The 22089-nt window shown below is 51.2% G+C and overlaps 1 protein-coding gene across 1 annotated transcript in view; it reads right to left on the reverse strand.

The window, feature by feature from the left end:
* HUNK (hormonally up-regulated Neu-associated kinase) overlaps positions 1–14242 on the reverse strand; it is a 129627-nt gene extending 115385 nt beyond the window's left edge. Inside the window, exon 1 of the mRNA XM_055567695.1 lies at positions 13967–14242. Within this exon, the coding sequence (XP_055423670.1) occupies positions 13967–14242 (276 nt within the window). The remainder of the gene's footprint in view (positions 1–13966) is intronic.
* Between the last annotated feature and the right edge of the window lie 7847 nt (positions 14243–22089).

A 22089-nucleotide genomic window follows, 5' to 3' on the forward strand; every position in this document is an offset into this window, starting at 1 on the left:
ACAGAGAGCAGACTAGTGGCTGCCAAGGGGGAGGAGGTTAGGGGAGGGATGGAGTGGGAGGTCAGGGTCAGCAGATGTAAGAAGGGATATATATAGAATGGATATATTTTTATATATATAGAATGGATAAACAAGGTCCTACTGTACAGCACAAGGAACTATCTTCAATACCCTATGATAAACCATAATTTAAAAGAAGATAAAAAGGAACACATATATATATATGAAAAGTATATATATATGAAAGTAAAAAGTTAAAGTGAAGTCGCTCAGTCATATCCAACTCTTTGGGACCCCATGGACTATAGCCTGTCAGGTTCCTCCGTCCATGGGATTCTCCAGGCAAGAATACTGGAGTGGGTTGCCATTTCCTTCGCCAGGTGATCTTCCCAACCCAGGGATCGAACATGGGTCTCCAGCACTGCAGGCAGACTCTTTACCGTCTGCGCTACCAGGGAATCATATATATAAATATATATGCCAAACATTCTGTTGTACAGCAAAAATTAACACAACATTGTAAATCAACTATACTTCATTTAAAAAAAAATGACAGAAAAACTCAAGGAAAGGGATGAGAACAAATCAAACGGCTCAGAGAACAGGCAAGAGAAGTAAGCAGGTTTGCTAAATGTTTTGGCAGCAAGCTGGCCAAGAGACTGATAAACTTATAAAAAAAAAAAAAATGTGTAGTCAAAGAGACAGAATCCAAAGCTCCATATATCTCCATGGGAGACATCCAAAGAAATGTATGTTTGCAAATAGCAGCATCGTCCATCTGTTGTGGTGTCGGTACATTTTCTCAGCAAAGAGCTGAGGGTCCTTTAACATTCCTATGACATTGCAGAATATTTTTCTGCCTCTGGTAGGTCCCTCTAATGCCTAGGTGGCTTCCTTAATGAGTCCCCGAAGAAGGCACAGCTGTTCTGGGTCTGGAATGTTTCCCAAAGAGCTCTAGCTGAACCACCTGTCCCATCTACCCACCGCTCACATAGGCACAACCAGGAAAGGCAAGCGAGTGAGACAGACAGGGCTTTCAAACCATTCCCGGCCAACTAGAACATCACTGTCATCCAGAAGGTCATCCGCATGTCCTGGGGAGATCAAAGCATTCTTCAATCCATTCAGAAAACATTCACTGAGCATCCTTTCTCTACCAGGTACTATTCTAGCCACCAGGCATACAGCAGTGCTCCCTTCCTCTTGGGGCTTCCAGGCTAGTGGGGAGACAAATAATAAACACATGAGCCCGTAAATATATACCACGGGATCAGGTGATGTTATGAGTTGGAAGGAGTCTGCCCCCAGTTCATCAGTGTAAGTCCTGTCTTAGTCTGTCCAGGCTGCTACAACACGTACCAGAGGCTAGATGGCTTATAAATAGCAGAAATTTATTTCTCCCAATTCTGAAGGCTGGGAAGTCCAAGATCCAGGCTTAGATTTGGTATCTGGTCAGAGTTCTCTCCCTGGTTCATCGACTGACATCTACTCACTGTGTCTTCATGTGGCAGAAAGGGCAAAAGAGCTTTCTAGGGTCTCTCTTTTTTCTTTTTAAGTGTATGTTCGGAGTTAATTGGCTTACAGCATTCTGTTAGTTTCTGCTGTACAACGAGGCAAACCAGCTATCTGTATACATATATCCCTTCCCTCCTGGGCCTCCCATCTCACCCATCTAGGTCATCACAGGGCACTGAGCTGAGTTCCCCGTGCTATTGGGGTCTCCTCTTTAAGACCACGAATCCCGCTCATAAGGGCTCTGCTTTCATGCCTAATCACCTCCCAAAGCCCCCACCTCCTAATACCATCACCTCAGGGATGAGGTTTTAACCTATGAACTCTGAGGGGACACATTCAGACTAACCCCCAGGACCTGAGAACGTGACCTTATTTGGCAACGATGATCTTGCCAGAGGTCATCACGTGAGGTTATCAGGACGGACCGTGATCCAACATGACTGACATCCTCGTAGAAAGGGGAAATGCAGATGACACACACAGAGGGCAACGACATGAAGGGACACAGCGGGAAGACAGCTGTCCACAGACCAAGGAGAGGGGCCTGGAGCAGACCCAGCCCTGACCTGGGCTCTGGCCTCCAGAACCGTGCGGCAATAAGTGTGCTATTTAACCGCCTAGTGTGCAGTACTGAGTCACAGGGGCTCCAGCAAACTAACACAGGTGATGGGACGCACTTTGAGGAAAGACAGAGCAAGGTGAGGGGGCAGAGAGCAACAGGGGATGGGGACAACACAGAGGGTCATCAGAGAGAGCCCATGCTGACCCCCAGGGTCCCAAACAGGCCTGGTTGTTCACTCCACCAGGACCAGCCCTCAAGGGGCTTCTTGGGTGGACAAAACAGCCCCAAAAGGCCCCAGGCGTACACCTGTGCTTACACCTGGCTCAGTGCATTTTATGCCCAAGTTAAACAGCAGCTTTTGTTCCTCAAAAGGATTTCACTTCTCCCAATGTCCCTCTTTTTCTTTCTTCTCATCCGCCCACCACACACTCTATCCATCCTCCTTCCCAGGAAGAAATAACAGGACACAATTCAGAGTTGTCCGAGCAAGAGTCAAGCTCTCCCAAAGATCCGTCTACACTCCATCACATCCTTTCCCTGGGACCCAGGCCTGGCAGGGGCAGGAAGGAAGAAATCAGGCATGTCAAGCCAAGGTCATAGTCTCAACTGTACATCTGCCTCATCTGAGTGTAATCTGCAACTCAAACTCAATTAGCACAGGTGCTAACACACCACAGTGACCCAAATCCTCATCCCAACACACAAACCTCCATTCAGACAGGACTGCTGACAGGGAGAAGCAACAAAGCAGTAGCTCTTAACATTTTGGGGGTAAATAATTCCTTTTAGAAGCTGATGAAGTTATGGATCCTTGTCCCAGAAATATAATTATACATATACAATTTACAGGGATCCACAGAACTTCAAAGATTGAAAGTGGGAGGAGAAGGGGATGACAGAGGATGAGGTGCTTGGATGGCATCACCGACTCAATGAGTTTGAGTAAGCTCCAGGAGTTAGCGATGGACAGGGAGGCCTGGTGTGCTGCAGTCCATGGGGTCGCAAAGACTGAGCGACTGAACTGAACTGAACAGAACCTCAAAGCTCAGCTATGGTCCCTTGCTAGTTAATGGAATCCAGGGAACCAATCGCTGCGAGAACTACCCAGAAACAAAGACAAAGAAGAAACAGGGAGCAAGCAAGATGGGTCAGGCTTCAAAATACATCAAAAAGAGGATTCAAAATACATGAAAGAGGACTGATTGCCTTAATACACAGAAATGCTTATAAATCAGGAAGAGAAAGACCAACAACCCAAGGGAAAATGGTGAATGGTCACAAATAATGAACAGAAATGAAATGCAAATTGTTGTTGGACATTTGAAATACGTTAAACTCACAAATATGATAAACTACACATAACACAGGATATTAAGTTTAACCAACTAGATTGGCAAAGATCAAAAAGTCTGACAGTATCTTATACTGATAAAAATCTGGAAATTTGATGAGAGTATAAACTAGGACAACTTCCTTGGCAGGCAGTTTGGCGAGACTCATCAACAGTTTCGGAGAAGGCAATGGCACCCACTCCAGTACTCTTGCCTGGAAAATCCCATGCACGGAGGAGCCTGGTGGGCTGCAGTCCATGGGGTCGCTAAGAGTCGGACACGACTGAGCGACTTCACTTTCACTTTTCACTTTCATGCATTGCAGAATGAAATGGCAACCCACTCCAGTGTTCTTGCCTGGAGAATCCCAGGGACGCGGGAGCCTGGTGGGCTGCTGTCTATGGGGTCGCACAGAGTCGGACACGACTGAAGTGACTTAGCAGCAGCATTAACAGTTCAAACAGTCATATCCTTGGGAATTCCCCGGCAGTCCAGTGGTTAGGACTCAGTCGGCACTGTCATTACCAGGGCCAGGGTTTGATCCCTGGCCAGGGAACTAAAATCCCGAAAGCCACACAGTGCAGCCAAAAAAAAAGAAAATCAGACATACCCTTTCACCTAGAACTAGGAATTTAAACCTCAGATATACTTGAACATTTACAAGATGATACATAGGCACGGATATGTACTACAGCACAATTGGGATACAGCAAGTCCCCTACATATGAACCTTCAAGCTGTGAACTTTCAAAGATGCAACTGGGCAATCACATGTCCAATCACGCAAGAAAGTTCACGTGTCTGGTGTACGTTGTCACGTGCGTGCATCCTCTACAAATGGTCGTGCTTTTGTGTACTTCACTGTACAGCACTGTATAGAGTCCAGTCGCTCAGTGTCTTTATTTCAAGCTCAGAGCCTCTGCCATCAACAGGAGTCACATTGCAGCTTGCCCTTCGTCTCCTATTGCTAATGATCCTTCCGCTCTACCATCTCCCACCTCTAGTCAATAACGCTTCTTGCCCGTTCACTCGACGCCAACCCCTGCATGTCAGCTGTGGTACTGTGCTATACTTTTCAAGGTACTGTAAGACTAAAAAGGTTTTCTTTACTTTTGTGTTTGTTTTTATGTATTATTTGTGTGAAAAGTATTATAACCTATTACAGCACAGTACTCTATAACTGATTGTACTAGTTGGGTACCTAGGCTAACTTTGTTGGATTTCCGAACAAACTGGACTTACTCTCAGAATGTGCTCTCAGAACAGAACTCAATTCGTATGTAGGGGATTTACTGTAACAAAAAAATCGTATGCAACCTAAATGCCCATTCTTTAATTGTGCTTAATTCTTTAAATAATGTCCATTGACGTCCTCATCAAGGAATGGCTAAATAAATATGGTACCTCCATGTACTGAATGGGCTTCCATGGTGGCATAGTGGTAAAGAATCCTTCTGCCAATGCAGGAGATGCAGTTTTGATCCCTGGTCTGGGAAGATCCCCTGGGGAAGGAAATGGCTACCCACTCCAGTATTCTTGCCTGGAAAAACCCATGGACAGAAGAGCCAGGCGGGCTATTGTCCATGGGGTTGAAAAAAATCGGACACAGCTTAGCAACTGAACAACAGCATGTACTAAATACCACGCAGTAATTAAAAAGAGTAAGATAATTCTTTAGTAAATTTGGGGAAAGGATGTTCGAGACATACTGCTAAGTGAAAAAAGCAACACACTGAACAGCATGTATGGTGTAAAAATATCTCTTCCTATATCTATCCATTTACAAATGTATGTGTATAGAATATCAAACGTATGCACACTTGGATGAAGATGGAGTATGTGTGGAAGGAGACACAGGAAGCCAGAAGTGGGGTGCCTCTGGGGAGAGGAATCCAACCAATACCCAGGCACCCAGGTGGAGGCAGAATTACCTCTCGCTGCACCCGCTCTGGAAACCTTTCCATTTAAGACCACGTGTCTGTATCACCCATTCCAGACTTTAACCAAATGACTCTTAAAACATAAACACACAGAAGTGATTAAAAACCAAAAAGGATTCCGTAAGTAGAAACCGCATAGCTAGGGAGGGCAGAGAAGGCAATGGCACCCCACTCCAGTACTCTTGCCTGGAAAATCCCATGCACGGAGGAGCCTGGTGGGCTGCAGTCCATGGGGTCGCTAAGAGTCGGACACGACTGAGCGACTTCACTTTCACTTTTCACTTTCCTGCACTGGAGAAGGAAATGGCAACCCACTCCAGTGTTCTTGCCTGGAGAATCCCAGGAACGGGGGAGCCTGGTGGGCTGCCATCTATGGGGTCGCACAGAGTCAGACACAACTGAAGCGACTTAGCAGCAGCAGCAGCAGCAGCTAGGGAGGGCAGAGCCAGTTCAGTGGAAGTGGTAACAGGATGTTAGGAGATGGCACTCACCTAGCAGCCCTTCTGTCACCCAAATGTCCCAAACCAGGACTCAGAGAACTATCCAGTTTCCCACAACTCAGGAGTGATCGAAAGGGAGGGTCTCTCCCACTGTCTCTTGATTAGACCCACTGGTGGACAAGTTAGCCCAACTCTCTGGCCATGACATCCTCAAGAGAAAATACATAGAATGTATAACTGTATCTCAAAAGCGCCCACAAACCCAACAGAGAGCCCTGGGCATCCTAGTGAAAAGAAACATGATGCCAGAATATTCCCACAATGATGCTCGGTGCTGGGAACTGGCCTCTGTGGGCTGTTCCCTCATTCCAGAGGAGGCGAGCACCACACTAGGTGTGCAAGGTGACGCAGGGAGCCCCCCACTCCGTTTATGGAACCGGCCTGGATTCAGATCAAGACCCTGAACTCTGGCCCGTCTCCCGCAGGAAACCGTGGACACCTGGCCCCGCTGCCCCGCTTCCCCTTCTGGGCCAAAGACTTCCTCCGCAGCTGCTGAACTCTGCTGCGAGCTCGCCCCAGAAACTGCCCTTGGCGAGTGTCCAAGGCCACACCCCTCCCCAGGGCCGCTCCCAGCCAATGATCGTCCAGGGCCCTTCCCCCCAACCCAGACCCACCCCCCCCCCACCCCCAGATATAAAGATATAAAGACCTAAAGCCTCCAGCTTGGACATCTCAGCTCCTGGAGAACTGCATGGCGTGGGTGGAGGACTTCAGCTGGGACTGCATCAGGGTCCAAGGCTGCCTGACTTCTCCCCCAGCCTCCCCTCACCTCTCCTCCTCTCACGGTGCTGATATACACCGAGCATACACCCCAAGACCACACTCCTTCCTTCCCAAGGTCTGCTTCCCAGGAAGTCACCTACAATCCAGTCCTCATCATCTAAGAAGCTGTTGCAGGTTGAACTGTGCCCCGCAGAGAGATGCATAGGTCCCATCCTTGGCACCTGTGAATATGGCCTTATGAGAAATGGGATCTTTGCAGATGTTATCAAGGCGAGCTCCTACTAGTTTACAGTCGACCCTAAATCCAACTGGGCTGGCTTCCCTTGTGGCTCAGACAGTAAAGAATCTGCTTGCAATGTAGTCCATGGGGTCGCAAAGAGTTGGATACAACTGAGTGACTGAACTGAACTGCAATGCCGAAGACCTGGGTTCAACCCCTAGGTCCAGAAGATGACCTGGAGAAGGAAATGGCTACCCACTCCAGTATTTTTGCCTGGAGAATCCCATGGACAGAGGAGCCTGGCAGGGGCTTGCAAAGAGTCAGACGCAACTGAGCAACTGACACTTTCACTACTTTTCTAAATCCCATGGCTGGTGTCCTTATAAGGAGAGGGAGATTTGGAGACAGAGAAGACTCACAGGGGATAGAAGGACCTGTGAGGACAGAGGCAGACACTGGGGTGCTGCAGCCCCAAGCCCAGACACGCCAGGGATGGTTGGCAAGTACCAGAACCTCGCCTAAAGCTTTCAAAGACCCATTCACCCACACCTTGATTTTGGACTCTGGGCTTCCAGAAGTCTAAGAAAATAAAATTTTGTTGTTTTAAGTCCCCCAGTTTGTGGTCATTTTTAAAGAAACTTATTTTGTATTGCAAAAGGAGACAGGGATGGCAGAGGAAGAGATGGTTGGACGGAATCACTGACTCAATGGACATGAGTTTGAGCAAACTCCAGGAGATAGTGAAAGACAGAGGAGCCTAGCATGCTACGGTCCATGTCCAAAGAGTTGGATGTGACTTAGCAACTGAGCAACAGTAGCCAGTTAACAACGTTGTGATAGCTTCAGGTGCACGGCAGAGCCACTCAGCCATATATACACATCTATCCATTCTCCCCCAAACTCCCCTCCCCTTTCGGTCATTTGTTAGGGCATCCAATGCGGAAAACGCAGGAGACGTGGGTTAGATCCTTGGATCGGGAAGATCCCCTGGTGGAGGGCATGGCAACCCACCCCAGTATTCATGCCTGGAGAATCCCACGGACAGAGCAGTCTGGTAGGCTACAGTCCACAGTGTTGCAACAAGTTGGGACACAACTCAAACGACTTAGCATGCGCACACCCTGACAATAGAGAAGAGAAGGTCAGAGGAAAAAATCCATCCAGGCCAACTTCCTCGTGGTCAACGCAGGTAAGGATACCAGAGAGGTGGTTCTTATTTGCTCAGGGTCACTTCAAGCATCTAATGAGAAAACGCATGGAAGACCCTGGATACGCCACAAAGTGCTCTACCGCTGAGCTGGCATTCAGGAGAAAGGAGGGGCGACAGCTCTCTGCTTTTGTAGAAGCTCCGCCTCCTTGGGTACCATTCAGGCCCCGTGGTTCACCCCTCTCCTGCCGGTCATCCTACCAGCCAGCAGCACTGCATCAGAGAACGTGAAATTCAATTCACATCAGCACTTGAAAGCGGCCAGGGCCCAGGCTGAGTGGGGGAAGCGGTTTCGCCAGTTTGCTAAAAATAAGGCTCAGGGATTATCTATAGGTTTCAATTAGCCAAGAGAGCAAGCAGGTTGCTCGGTTACCATGAATAATCGAGATGGGGTGTATAGCCCGAGATAAATGATACCTCGTGCCCAGCCCACTTTTTCACAGAGGACACCCAGCCTGCCCCTTCTCAGGGCAGACGATGGGGGCCAGTCCCCACACCTCCCAGGAGGAGAACCCTGGGCATGGATGACCGCCACGTGGCCCTGGAACAGCCTCCAGCGTGCACACCACTGTAGTTGAGCCCAGCCGGCAGCAATGACTCCACACACCCACAGAGAAAATTTCAGGTTGTGCTCCTCTTCACGGGCATGGTTCAGCACTGTTGTGCTGACTCAAAGCGCCCTTTGAAGTCCTTGGGACTTGAGGATCAATGAACACTGAGAAGCGAGCCCTACGTGCCAATTTCCATCATTCACAAGGACTTCAAAAAGATGAGGCAGGGCAGGAAGTTCAAAAAAGACTGTGCCTTCGAACTGCAGCATGCAATCTCCGAAATTATAGGCACAGCCTTACACACGCGACTCTTAGAGCAGGTGCTTTTTGCCCGATGCCTCTCACTTGCCAAGAAATCCCTGCTGAGGGTTAATAGGAATATCCAGTTCCCTAAGCATTTCTTGTGCCTCAGAGCTATTACCGCTAAATTTCTAGCACTTAAAAAAAAAAAATTACAGGATTTAGCACCTGTTTGTCTCCGAAATACTTGCTAAAAAGGGATCTGCCAAAAGGCCACCTCTAAAATTAGTCATATTTCCTGCTCTGAAAAACATAGTAAATTCTATTTTTAGTAACTCCTTCACTCCAGGTACCTGGAGCTATTATGCTCGGGCATAATTATTGGCAACTTCCTAAGCAGGCAACCCTTATTTTTAGCCCCAAAATAGCTCCAATGAAAATGATTAACAGGCTTTAAAAAAAAAACTAAGGGTTAGAACAAGGTATTTAAGCATCTTAACCAATCATTTTACGTACCTAACTTCACAGAGACTTAATCACCGAAAAAAAGTAATTGCGGCAATAACTATTTTCCCTTCCTGCAGTTTTGCCTGTCGGTGAAAACAGCTCTATACCTGAAGGCAGCTACGCTCATCCCTGTCAGCCTCTCCAACTATACTTTCTTCATGTTTTAAATGTGATAACCTTGGGCCTTCCCGGTGGCCCAGCGATTAAGGATCCACCTGCCAATGCAGGGGACCCGGGTTCGATCCCTGGTCCCGGGAGATCCTGCAAGTCGCTAGGCAACTGAGCCAGTGAGGCACAACTGCTGAGCCCCTGCTCTAGACCCACGTCACCACTACCGCCCTCATGTGCTGTGACGACTGGAGTCTGTGCATCCTCGACCCCGTGCTCCGCAACGAGAGAAGCCACTGCAATGAGAAGTCCATGCACCACAACGAAGAGCAGCCCGCGCAGCAACAAAGACCCAGTGCAGCCATAGAGAGAGAAACAAATACTTTTGAAAAATTAAGTACCATAACCTATCAAGTGCCAGAGACTCTGCATTGCCCAGGTATTGGGGACCAGCATCAAAGGCTGTGAGCACTCCTCCCCCCTGGGTCTTTACAAGTTATCACTTCATACTCCTGCACGGCAACTTCATTCTTTGTCTCAAAGCCACCGAGAATCCTTTTCAAAGTCTGATCCTGTCATCATTTTTTTTCCTCGTCTAATCATCAACTTAGTCAAAGACAAGACTGAGAATGTGCTGGTTAAGAGTTTCACATGATCTAGTGAATGATTTATTTTTAAAGCCACGTTAAGGCAGGCTGTACCACCTGAAAGCTCCTAGAGGACGAAGTGAGGCCCTGCCCAAAGCCGTTGGGTTTTTTCAAGCAGTAAAAGGGCCAACCGGATTCAAATGACTCTCAAACAACTTTGGAAAGAGGTATGCAAAAGAAAAGCCAGGGCCGGGGGAGGTGGAGGGGGGGGGGGGATTCTTTCCTGCAGGCAGTGATGAGAAAAGGTGCCTCTTGATAAGATAGGATTGGATGAAAGTCAGGGAAAAGTGTCTCATTTTTCAACCTGATTCAGACAGTAATTCCCAGCGTGCCGTGGAGGATGGCACCCATAGCTTTTTGGAAACGTGCACAAATCAAAATGCAACACACACCAAGTGCCCTAAACCAGTGATACTCTGGATTTTGGCATAAATCACCCAAAACAACATGCCCAGTTTGAGACCACAACTGCGGGCGTGGGGCGCCTCCTCTTCTTGCTTTTCTCCATTCCCCTCTGCAGATTTTTCCTGAACTGATTCCTCAGGACAGGTTGCCCTGGATCCTCACACTCTGGGGATGGTGTGGGGGGCAGGGGCGGGGGAGAATACATCGATTCCTCCACACACACATCTTAGTACATCATTCATGACTTCATGTGTGGTCTGTGGTCTGTGTCCTCTCAAAAAGAAAGGAAAAGAGAAAAGTGAAGAGCTTTCTCCAAAAAGTATGCACCTCCCCCAAGGGGAAATTATTGAGAGGAGAGGGCCTCCTGGGACACTCACATCACCCACTCTGGGGACATTTCATTTCCCTTCCTCCAGGTCCTGTCACCTCCAGTTGTTCCCTAGCTTGGCTCTCAGGAGTAACTACTCTCTGGGTGAAATCTCTATTAATAGGTCACCTTTTAAAGAGACCTGGAAGGCTGCAAATTGTGTGAGGTTGATTTCACCTTTGTTTTGTTCTTAGTAAGACAGGATCCAGCACATGAGTGGGGCTGGGGACTCATCAACTCAGCAGTCCTTCCTAGGTAGAGTCATCTCACACACACACACACACACAAGGTAGAGTCATGTACACACACACACACACACACACACATTTTAATCTCTACAATCTGCCAAAACCCCAAATCTATTAGTTAAGCATTAAGGCATTATTCGGAGAAGGCAATGGCACCCTACTCCAGTACTCTTGCCTGGAAAATCCCATGGACGGAGGGGCCTGGTAGGCTGCAGTTCATGGGGTCCAGAAGAGTTGGACACGACTGAGCGACTTCACTTTCACTTTTCACTTTCATGCATTGGAGAAGGAAATGGCAACCCACTCCAGTGTTCTTGCCTGGAGAATCCCTGGGACAGGGGAGCCTGGTGGGCTGCCGTCTACGGGGTGGCACATAGTTTCACACGACTGAAACGACTTAGCAGCAGCAGCAGCAAGGCGTTATTGGATCTGTGAGATAAAAGCTATGAATGACACCCATCGTTTCTTTAAAGCTGGCCATTATGTGAACTAAAATCCAGACTTCTCAGGAGGCTTGCAGTCCCGGAGCCCCTGATTGTCCCTGCTGAAGTAGGGCACACATCAGAAATATCTCCCACTCTGCTCCACCACTCTAAGATCCACCTTCCTTAACTAGATTCAATCAATTAGTCCAGCGCAATAATTTTACGTCCAATTAATTGGTCCTCCCCTTGCGGAGAGGAAGTGAAATGCAGCGTTTGAAAAAGACAAGATGAGATAAACGGGCGTGAGCCCCTAAGGGGTGCGGGGGGTGGGGCGGAATCCTCACTGGACCCCATCCGGGCAGGAATTCCTCGCATTCCAGAGTGCCTGGGGGCCCAGCCCTGAGCTCCAGAACCGCAGCACCCGGCTAGGGACTGAGTTCGGAGTGCAACCCCGGGCCGTTCAGCCAAAGCACACAGCCTGATGTTAGGGAGGGAAAGGGCAGTGGCGAGGAGCCGAGCCACAGGAGAGAATAAGGCAGCCCGAACAAGCTAAGCGGCCGGGCAGGGGGAGCGCGCGCGCGCCTAAACGTTGCCCATTATGCTGTGAGCAGAGCACCTCGTCTCTTTCTGCTAAGTTTCAAAGAGGAAACGGACGTAACCAGACTGACTCCTCTACATTTCGAGTGAAAAGTAAGTTCTATCACCAGTGCCAGGCACGCGGAAGTGAGCTCTCTGTAATTAGCGAGCCGGATCCGCGGGCATCCCCGCCTTCGCCCAGACGCGATGGGTTAAGTTCCCAGCCCACTGCGAACCCAGGAGTAAGCGGCGCTGCCGCTCACTTTGGACTTAGAAGGAGGTTTGGAGGGGTTTTCTTCTTCTTCTTGAAAGAGCCCCTCCATTCAGTGAGTTCCTCTCCCAAACACTCCCCCTTGTGCATGGAAATTGAAGCCAGAGGCACTTTGAAAACTACTCACTGCTAACCCCACTTGCTAACCCCACTTACCCGAAACAAAGGGGCACACCACCTCGAGAGACTGTAGGAAGGGAACAAGTGACAAGGGTGATGAAGACCTGCAGTCACATGCCAGGGGCTCCAGCACACAGGAGGGAACTGGCAAGAGAGATTAAAGCCAGGAGAAGCTGGGGGTCAGAGGCCAGGGCAGTTCGCTCTGGGGTCAGAGGGCCCACAGCAGTGCGAGGGCCCACAGCAGTGCGTCCGGGACCCCCAGGCTGGCAGAGGATCCCAGGGCAGAGAGTGGCTGGGCAGGTGGGAAGCCCGGAGCCTCCCTGCCTTTCCCAAACTGCTGGCGTCTCTCTGTCTGAATGGGCCACCAAAGGGTGTTGCTACCCACCCGACCTGGGCTGAGCAAGCCCCAGCCTGGGGTGGGGGTGGGGGGAGCCTTGAGTCTGAGATGACCATGAAGCTCCAGCCTGAAGTGGCTCCAAACTTAGAGTAACTCCCGGGCTAGCTTGCGCAGCATCTCAAAAGTAAGTCATCCTGTATTGAGTTTCTTCTCAGATCTAAGTGAACAGCTGAGGTCTAGCAGGGCCTTGCCTGACAAGGGCTCACACCCTGCTAACTTTCCAAGGGGCTGGAGGGGCTGCTCCAAGGTGTCTGGGGGGCTTGGGGGCGGGAGGAGGTCTTCCTTTGCTTTCCTCGCTTCTAGGAGATAAGGTCTCTCCCAACATCTGAAGTCTGGGGGTATCAGTGCCAGTGGCCCCCACCCCAGCGGCGGGAGTGAGGAGGGAAGGAGGGGGTGGGATGTCTGGGGGTGCGGTGGGGGTGATCCAGGACGTAGGGGCGGGAAGGGTGGTTGGTGGGAGGGGCGGCGTGTGAAAACCCTCCTGTGACCAGGTAAAACGTCCCCTAACTCCGCACCCCACAGGTGGGAATGTCCCTGGGGTCTCGGCCTTTCCCTACCTCCTCCCCAGAGCCCGCGAGGGGGATCAGCCTCTAAATTGGCCCCCAAGGGCTGGCTAATCGGCTCTCCCACCTTCAACATCAGGGCCCACGCACTCCAGTCCTGGGCCCAGCTTCTCCACTGATCTTGCCGCCCCTATCGGCTCGAGAGCAGAGTCCCCCCCTCCCCGCACTGCACCCCAACCCCGCGCTGGTGTCCGCCAGGCGGCGCCTTTCGAGATGCAAAAAGGCTGCGGGCGGCTGGCTTCGCGGCGAAACCAGTCGCCCCCCACTCCCCCACCCCACCAGGGAAAGTGACTCCAGATCGCTCCTCTGGGAAATGCCAGAATCCTGGTCTGCGAGAGCTAGCGCACGCGTTTGGCTCGACCCCGCGTTCAACCCGAGAGGAAAAGCAGGCGGAGCGGGGAGGTGCTGGGCCGGGGCTCCGCAGCCAGACTCGCAGCGCAGGGCTGGCTCCCCGTAGGGTCCCCGCCGCCCCTCCCGCCCCGATCTCCCATCCCGGGGCTGAGAGGCGGGGAGATCCAGGGGCCAGCGCCCCGGGCGGCTCACCTTCTCTCCGGTCAGCACGTGCAGCCCCTCGCGCACCTTGGCGAAGGAGCCCTCGCCCAGCTTTCTGCTGCCGATGAGGTAGTTGCCCACGCGCTTGTGGTGCTGGAAGTCGCGGAGCCGCTCTCGGGGCACGCCGCTCACCCAGGCCGGCAGGAAACTTCCTTCGCAGGCGGCCGCCGGCCTGGCAGCGTCCTCGGCGCCGCCGCCGCCGCCGCCGCCGCCGCCCCCGGGCGCCGCCGGCTCGCCCAGGAGCCCGTCCCCCGCCGCCGCCGGCATCGCGCCGCTCCGGTTCGGCTCCCGAGCTCGCGGCTCCTCCTCCTCTTCGGCCGGCTCCCCGGGCTCCTCCCGCCGCCGCCGCCGCCGCCGCAGCTGCCTTGGGCCCGGCCCCGCCCGGCCCGCCGCTCCCGCGCCCCTGGCCGCCGCCGAGCGCGGCGCGCAGACAATAGCGGCCGCCGGGGCCACGGGGTACCGGGGACCCGCCCCCCACCCCCAAGAAGTTCTTTTACTGAGGCTCCTTGCGGAGACCCTGCCCCGAGTCCCGTCCAGGCGGCTAGTGACCGTCTCCTGGCTCGGGTGCGCGGGGAGCGCGCCGGCCGTGGAGGGGCGTTGGGGCGGCGGGGGGCGCGATCCTGTGCCGGGTCCCGGAGCCGAGATGTCTGGTCCCGGAGCCTGGGGCGCCTCGGCCGCCTCCGCCCTCGCCGCCACCGGCTGGCCCGCACGGACGCGGGTCCGGCTTGCTAGTTCCTAGCTGCGCGCCGGGCGGCCGCTCCCGCCCGAGAGCCGGCGCGCGCGGCGGGCTGCAAGCGCCCTCTGGAAGGCAGCAGAAGAAAGCCCCATTCAGTTTGAATTTGCAGAAATTTAATCCGGTCGCGGGCGGCGGGAACAGATGCGAGCTCCACTCCGCAGCGTGTGCACTTTCAAATCCCTCGTAGCCCCTCCTTCCCCGCGCGCAACAGCCAAACTCGACCCTCGCCGGAGAGGGGAGGGCCCTAGGAGGAGGGCGGCGGGGCCACCTGAGCTCCAGACAGGGGGGGACCCCGCGCGGCCTCTGAGACGCGCGCTCCCGGGCCGCCCAAATCGGGCCGCCTCCGCTTGTGCCTCTCGCCCGGCTTCTGGGCTTGGGCTTTCTGGACCTTTCGGCTTAGAAATCCGCCACCAGCAGCCGCACCCACCCGGGGCAGGAGGAAAGGAAGGAGGCGCTCTCGAAGCCGGTGGACTGTGGTTTAAGTGCCCGGTATCCAGCCCCGGGCCCCGCACACAGTAGGACCCTCTGGACCCCGGATGAATGGATAGAGGGATGGGTGGATGGATGGAAGGATGGAGTGGCGAAAGCCTGGGCTTACACCAGGCGGGCACGCGGTGTTGGAGGAGGAGCAGCCGCAACAATAATAGTAGCAGCAGCAACGTAGGAATCAGGGCGTTTGCTCCCTCTGCTTGTACATTTACACCTTCGCTGCTTTCCATTGAAACGATGCCGGCGATTGCAGGACGCGGTGGACCAGCGCTCCCTGCTCCTGGAGGCTTTTGTTGTGAGGCGCCCGGACCCTGCTCATCTCTGGTAAACAAGTGCAACCGCCCTGACCACTCTGATCCTCTCCGGGATCCCCAAAGTCTTCTCAAAGCAAAAAATGAGGGCAGGGAGGTGGGGGTGGCGAGTGGAGGGCTGGTAGGGGGAGATACCCCCCTTTTGTATTGCAAAATGCTACCTGTTGAGCAGCCAGATAAAAGGCGCCAGCGTTTAATGCGTACTTAACCCCCCGTCAGAGTTACAGCATCGGAGCTGAAAGGCAGGATTTGGTCCTAACCAAGTTCCTTTCACTACTAATTCCTTGGTAAACAATTATGGCACGATCCACGTCAGTGCTCTGAGATTGGGGCGGGGCAGGATGAGAAAGGGATGCTCGGCAGTCATTAATCCAGTGTCTCCGGGGCTTTCTGACCCAGAGAAACGCCTATTTTAAGTAGATCTCGTTTCAAAAATGCTATAATCAGCTACTCACGGGTTATGACTGAGGTTGTTTTCCATCAGCCTTCTCGTCGTTCCCTTTTCCCAATATTAAAAATACACTTTAAAAATGTTTTTCTTGTTGTGCCTAAGGGGCTTCTTTACCACCACTCCACTCCCATAATTTCTGCAAGGCCAATGTAATCACAAGAATGTCTCAGATTCAGCAATCAAATGTTAGGACAATGGAAGGCAGGGGAGAGAAAGGCTGTATGACCAGCACCGTGCCTGAAGAGTGAATGTTTAACAAACATCTCATGGATGACAAATATGGAGCTCACTTTGAGAGCGAAACCATTCTGCCTCTTCTTTCAGAGAAAGGTTTTAGAGTTTTCCCAATTAATAGCATGTGTATTAGTAGAGTATTGCTGTTCAGTCACCAAGTCCTGCCTGACTGTTTGCCACTCCAAGAACTGCAGCATACGAGGGTCCCCTGTCCTTCACTATCTCCCGGAGTTTGCTCAGACTCATGTCCATTGAGTTGGTGATGCCATCCAACCATCTCATCTTCTGCTGCCCTCTTCTCCTGCCTTCAATCTTTCCCAGCATTAGGGTCTTTTCCAATGAGTTGGCTCTTTGCATCAGGTGGCCAAAGTATTGGAGCTTCAGCTTCAGCATCAGTCCTTCCAATGAATATTTAGGGTTGATTTTCTTTAGGATTGACTGGTTTGCTCTCCTTGCTGTCCAAGGGACTCTTAACTTTCTTTAAATTTTTGGATAATTAGCTCTGTATGAAAATGTAGAAATTACTTTCTTATAATGTAAGGCAAATGTCAGAGACAGTTCATCAAAGTGTCTTTATGGAATTAAAAAAAAAGCTAGCTAATTCTTCCATACATGGTGGAAGACATTTACAATGAAATAGAGATTTTCTTTCCTTTTAATTATCCTCTTGGGGTGGAGGTCAGGAAAGGGGTGAAGAAGAGAGAAAATCCAAGCCCGTTAAATCTTTTTCAAGCCTGATGCCTGGGTTTGATTCAAGCTCACTGCTAACTCCATCAGCTGGGATGGATGCCAAAGAGAAGTCCAGATCCTACCCTTCCTGGGCTTCGTAACTGGTGTTTGAACTACAGGTCCTGTTCTCTGAAATGGCCTTGTTTAATAAGGAATAACCCCAGAAATCTCTTTATGTAGGACAGATGAGTACCCAAAACAATGGACTGCCCTCATATGAGACAGAAATGCAGAAAACACCTAGCTGAAAGCACAGTCCAGCACTGAAGACTCTCTACTGATTATCTCGAACTCTATTTCTTATCTGCCTGTGGGACCTCCCTGAGCACTACATTTCAGCTGCCTTCACCTCTGCACCTTTGCCTCTGCCATGAACTTGCCCAGTCAGCTGCCCCAACCCCATTTCTAACCCACACAGACTTTCCCTGCCTCATGAAGCCCTCCACCATCACTGAGCTGCAAGAGGCTAATCGCTCCTCCTTCTTTCTTATTCCATATCCCTCGTTCTTCTTAAGTCCTATATTGTTGTTTTTTAGTCACTAAGTCATGTCTGACTCTTTTGTGACCCCATGGACTGTAGCCCACCAGGCTCCTCTGTCCGTGGGATTCTCCAGGCAAGAATACTGGAGTGGGGTGCCATTTCCTTCTCCAGAGGATCTTTCCCACCCAGGGATCGAACCTGCGTCTCCTGCATTGGAAGTTGTATTTTTTACCACTAAGCCACTGGGGAAGCCCCCCAAAGTCCTATGTTACTTCCTACTGAATGTCTTGCTTCTCTTTTAGACTCTTTGCAAATGGGAGCTCCCTTATTTTATATTGATATTTGCCCTGGAGCACCTAGCACAGTGCCTGAGACATGGCCATTTCTCAGTATATATTTATTGCATAAGTGAAAGCAATTGTTCATGGATTCTCAAATGAGTGGAGTTTAGTTGCTCCAGACAGGAAGATCCCCCTCTGTCCTGGGGAAAGACATTTCTAACAGTTTTCTAAAGAGTTGGTTGCCTATGGGTGGTCAACAAATATAATTGTTTGTCTTGTCAGAGTCGGACAATTCTCTAACTTAGATGCATTAACCCTTTAAAAAAAAATTTACCAACGACAGTGGGCTGGAAAGCCGTGAAAAGCTTTCTCAGTTGACTTGTACCAGCTGCTTCCTTCCTCCCTGTCTCCTTCTCCATCTCCTCCCACCATATGGCTGGGAGACGATCTGTGTGCTCCCACAGAACGCCAGCTAGGAGACCCAGCTGGAAGCAGTCAAAGACAATTAGAAGTAATCAGGCTGGCATGGCCAGGAAATGAAAGTTGGCTGGAGGGAGTTAGGCTGGCAGAGCCGGCTGGTGACTGGAGAAGGAAAGCGAAGACAGCAGGCACGAAGAAACTTTGCCTGGAAGACAATTCTCTGAGCACTACCCCTTGATTCTCCCCAAAGAAAGCTGTCGGTTAATCAGAGGCAGGACTCGAACTCATGGTCCCCAGAGTTCATGTCCACCGTGATCTTGTCAGAGCACAGAGGCTGAGGAAGGCGGAGTCCCCTCCGGCACGGGCTGGGGTGGGGAGGCAACTTCGCCTGGCTCTGAAGAGCGGACCGCATGCGGTACCTAGCAGTGAACTCCTTGTCTGAAAGTGAGTCGTGACTCACCATCTCCCTGTGCCCCCGTCTCCTCCATCTATAAAACTGGGGTATTGAGGAAGCGTGAGGATTCAGCGAGATGATGCACACAGAGCATTCAGCCCAGAGCCTGGCACTGAGAAGCACCTGGTAAATTTTAGCTCTCACCCCTTCAGTCAATACTGGCATCATCACCACACTTGGAAAAGTCACTCCAGAATGCCACACACACAACTGCCCTTATCACAGAGGAAGCCAAAGCATTTCCTCCAGTTTGGACCACTTCCCTAAGTCAGAGTCCTGTGACCAACCGCCTTCTTCTCCACCAGGCTGTCTGAAAGGATCTCGGACTTACACTGGGCTCAGCGCACGCACACACACACACCGCCCTACTCCTATCCTAGGGCTTCACCCAAATTTGCCCCAAAATTTAAGAGTCATCCTCTGCTTTCTCTCCTTCCTGGGTCTCATATCCAGTCCCTCAGCAAATGTCAGTTCTGTTCAGTTCAGTCGCTCAGTCGCCTCTGACTCTTTGTGACCCCATGGACTACAGCACGCAAGGCCACCCACGTTTGACCAGAGCTCATCACCTTCACCTCTGTCACCCTCTTCAAGCCAGCCACCAGGCTCTCTCTCATCCTAATCCATGTCCTAAAGGAAATCAGCCCTGAGTATTCATTGGAAGGACTGATGCTGAAGCTGAAGTTCTAATACTTTGGCCACCAGATGCGAAGAGCCGACTCATTGGAAAAGACCCTGATGCTGGGAAAGACCGAGGGCAAAAGGAGAAGGGGACTGCAGACCATGAGATGGTTAGATAGCATCACCGACTCCACGGACATGAGTTTGAGCAAACCCAGGAGATAGTGAAGGACAGGGGATCCTGGCGTGCTACAGTCCATGGGGTCACAAAGAATCGGACACAACTTAGCAACTGAACAATAACAACAATTTAAGGTTTGGTCCCTTCCTCCAAATTCCAGAGGGAGGCTATTGAGAAGAAATGAAAGTTAAAGTGTTTTCTAGAAAGAGGCCCTCACACCTTCCCCTCCACCGACCATTTCTCCTTGCTTGCATTTCTCATTGTCGGTCAACACCAACAACATCCTCACCAGCAACATCCCTGTGGACCACGAGGCGCTTCCCCCTCTGTGACCCCTCCCATTACTTCTCCCACCTCACCTCCCCTTTTCACTCCAGTGAAGCCACACCAGGCTGCCTGTTGCTCCCACGAGTACCAGGCTTACTCCTGCAGTGGGCCCTTTAACTTATGCATTCCCTAAAAAAACTTCCTCCCAAATACCTGTTTCTTCGGGTCTTGGTTCAAATGTCACCCCCTCTGTGAGCCTGGGTCTGACCCCTTCGTTTACAATGCAGACCTCCCCCAGACTCTCACCTCCCCAACCCCCTCTTCCCCTTCTCTGCTTGATTTTCCTTCCTGGCACTTAACACCACCGACAAATCATGCATTTTCCTTATTTACTTTGTTTACCTTCTGTCTCCTTTCCTAGAATGGAGGCTCCATGAGGGCTGGGACTTCAGTTCAGGGCTCTCTGCCTGGAGCCAGGCGTACAGGAAGTACTCAATACACATCTGTCCTGATTGAATGAATTTGTGATTCACAGGTTCTCCCACAGCCAAAGAGGGGACCATGATACACGAGAAAGCAGAAAAAAAGAAACACAGCGAAACTGAGTTCTGCTAGAGAAAGCATACATCATCAAGACAGATTTGAAAGAAAAAAAAAAAAGAATCAATAACCATGCCACAAAGATAAACCTCCAAGCAAGCTCATTTGTAGTGTGGCAGGAAGGGAAAGGCTATTATTAGCACTAAGATTGGAAATTGATGACCCCCATTATGGGTGCTAACCCTTGTCTGGTTCTGGCTGGGGACTGGGCGGCACCCGGCAGCATCCTGGGGTCTGCAGTGACCCCTGAGTGAGCACACAGTGGAGCAGCTCTAGAATGTGAGTGCTGGGCGGGGGGTCAGAGAGGAAGGACACCGGGGAACTGAGTCCACTCATCTGTTGCAGGTCGGGCACACAGGCAGGCTGACTGCACAAGCCTGCCCTGGGCGGTCCAGTGGCCGGACTCAGACAAACGAGAGTCAGGCGCCGCCTGCTGGCGACTGGGCTCTGATTTCCCTCCACTCAACTGCCCAAGGAGCCACAGACAGAATACCAGTCTGGAAACCAGAATCGACACTCACCAGCCCGTTCGGTGACCCTGAGTAGGGCATTTACTATCTCTGACCTCACTTCTCTCCGTCTCTAAAGGGAATAACTCCTTCCTGTCACTCCTAGTCCCCAGGACTGCCGCCTGGATAAAATGAAGCAAATTGGCGTGAATGTGCCTCTCTTAAATGGAAGCTACTTTGGTCGCTGGTGTCTTAAGCCAAAACGCAAAGTGTCTGGGGCATACATTCTCGTGGTTGTTCAGTCTCCAAGTCAGGTCTGACTCTCTGGCGATCCTGTGAAATGTAGCCCACCAGGTTCCTCTGTCCATAGGATTCTCCAGGCAAGAATACTGGAGTGGTTTGCCATTCCCTTCTCTAGGGAAACTTCCAGACCCAGGGATCAAATCCAAGTCTCCTGAATTGGCAGGCAGATTCTTTACCACTAAGCCACCAGGGAAGCCCTGGTTATACATTGTATGTATTAGCCACTCAGTCGTGTCCAATACTTTGTGACTCCATGGACTATAGCCCACCAGGCTCCTCTGTCCATGGAATTCTCCAGGTAAGAATACTAGAGGGGGTTGCCATTCCCTTCTCAAGGGGATCTTCCCAGCCCAGGGATTGAACCCGGGTCTCCTGCATTGCAGGCAGATTCTTTATCATCTGAGCCACCAGGGCTATCCTTCGAAAACAATAAATTTAAAATAAAATGGAAAGTGAATCGTTGAAAAGATGTGGTTATTCAGAGCCTCTTCCTTTCAAGGCAGAGGCTTTCTGGGGAGTACTGACATGGGTAGAGACATCTTCATTTGTGCCTACGGTCATAGGTCCATCCACATACCCCACCTCAGACCTCCTTGAACAATGACCTTCCAATGTTTCTCCTTCCAGTAATGTTAGTCGCTCAGTGTCCGACTCTTTGTGACCCCATGAGCTGTAGCCTGACAGGTTCCTCTGTCCATGGGATTCTCCAGCCAAGAATACTGGAGTGGATTGCCGTTCCCTTCTCCAGAGACCCCTTATCAGCTGACAAGCCATCTGTTACTGCTGATGAGTCTATGTGTAGAGATAGGAGATAGATGGTTGACATATGTTTTCCATCTAGACCAGCAGATAACCAAATACACCACTGAAGCTCCACCCATTAGAAGGAAGGCCAATCCTGGGGACAGTCAAAGCAAATCACTGTGTGTTTTTGGCTTGTAACCATACACACAAACCAACACCCAAGCTCGTCCTTTTTCCTCCTCCATCAGGGAGCCACCAGATCCCCCTTCCAAATGTGGCCACAGACGTGAGCTGACGGAAGGTTGCAGATTTCACAATGGTATAGTTACGGAGATGTGAGCTGCCCGCTTGTACAGCTTGCATGGT

The sequence above is a fragment of the Bubalus kerabau genome, chromosome 2, assembly GCF_029407905.1.
Source record: "Bubalus kerabau isolate K-KA32 ecotype Philippines breed swamp buffalo chromosome 2, PCC_UOA_SB_1v2, whole genome shotgun sequence".
Lineage (NCBI taxonomy): Eukaryota > Metazoa > Chordata > Mammalia > Artiodactyla > Bovidae > Bubalus > Bubalus kerabau.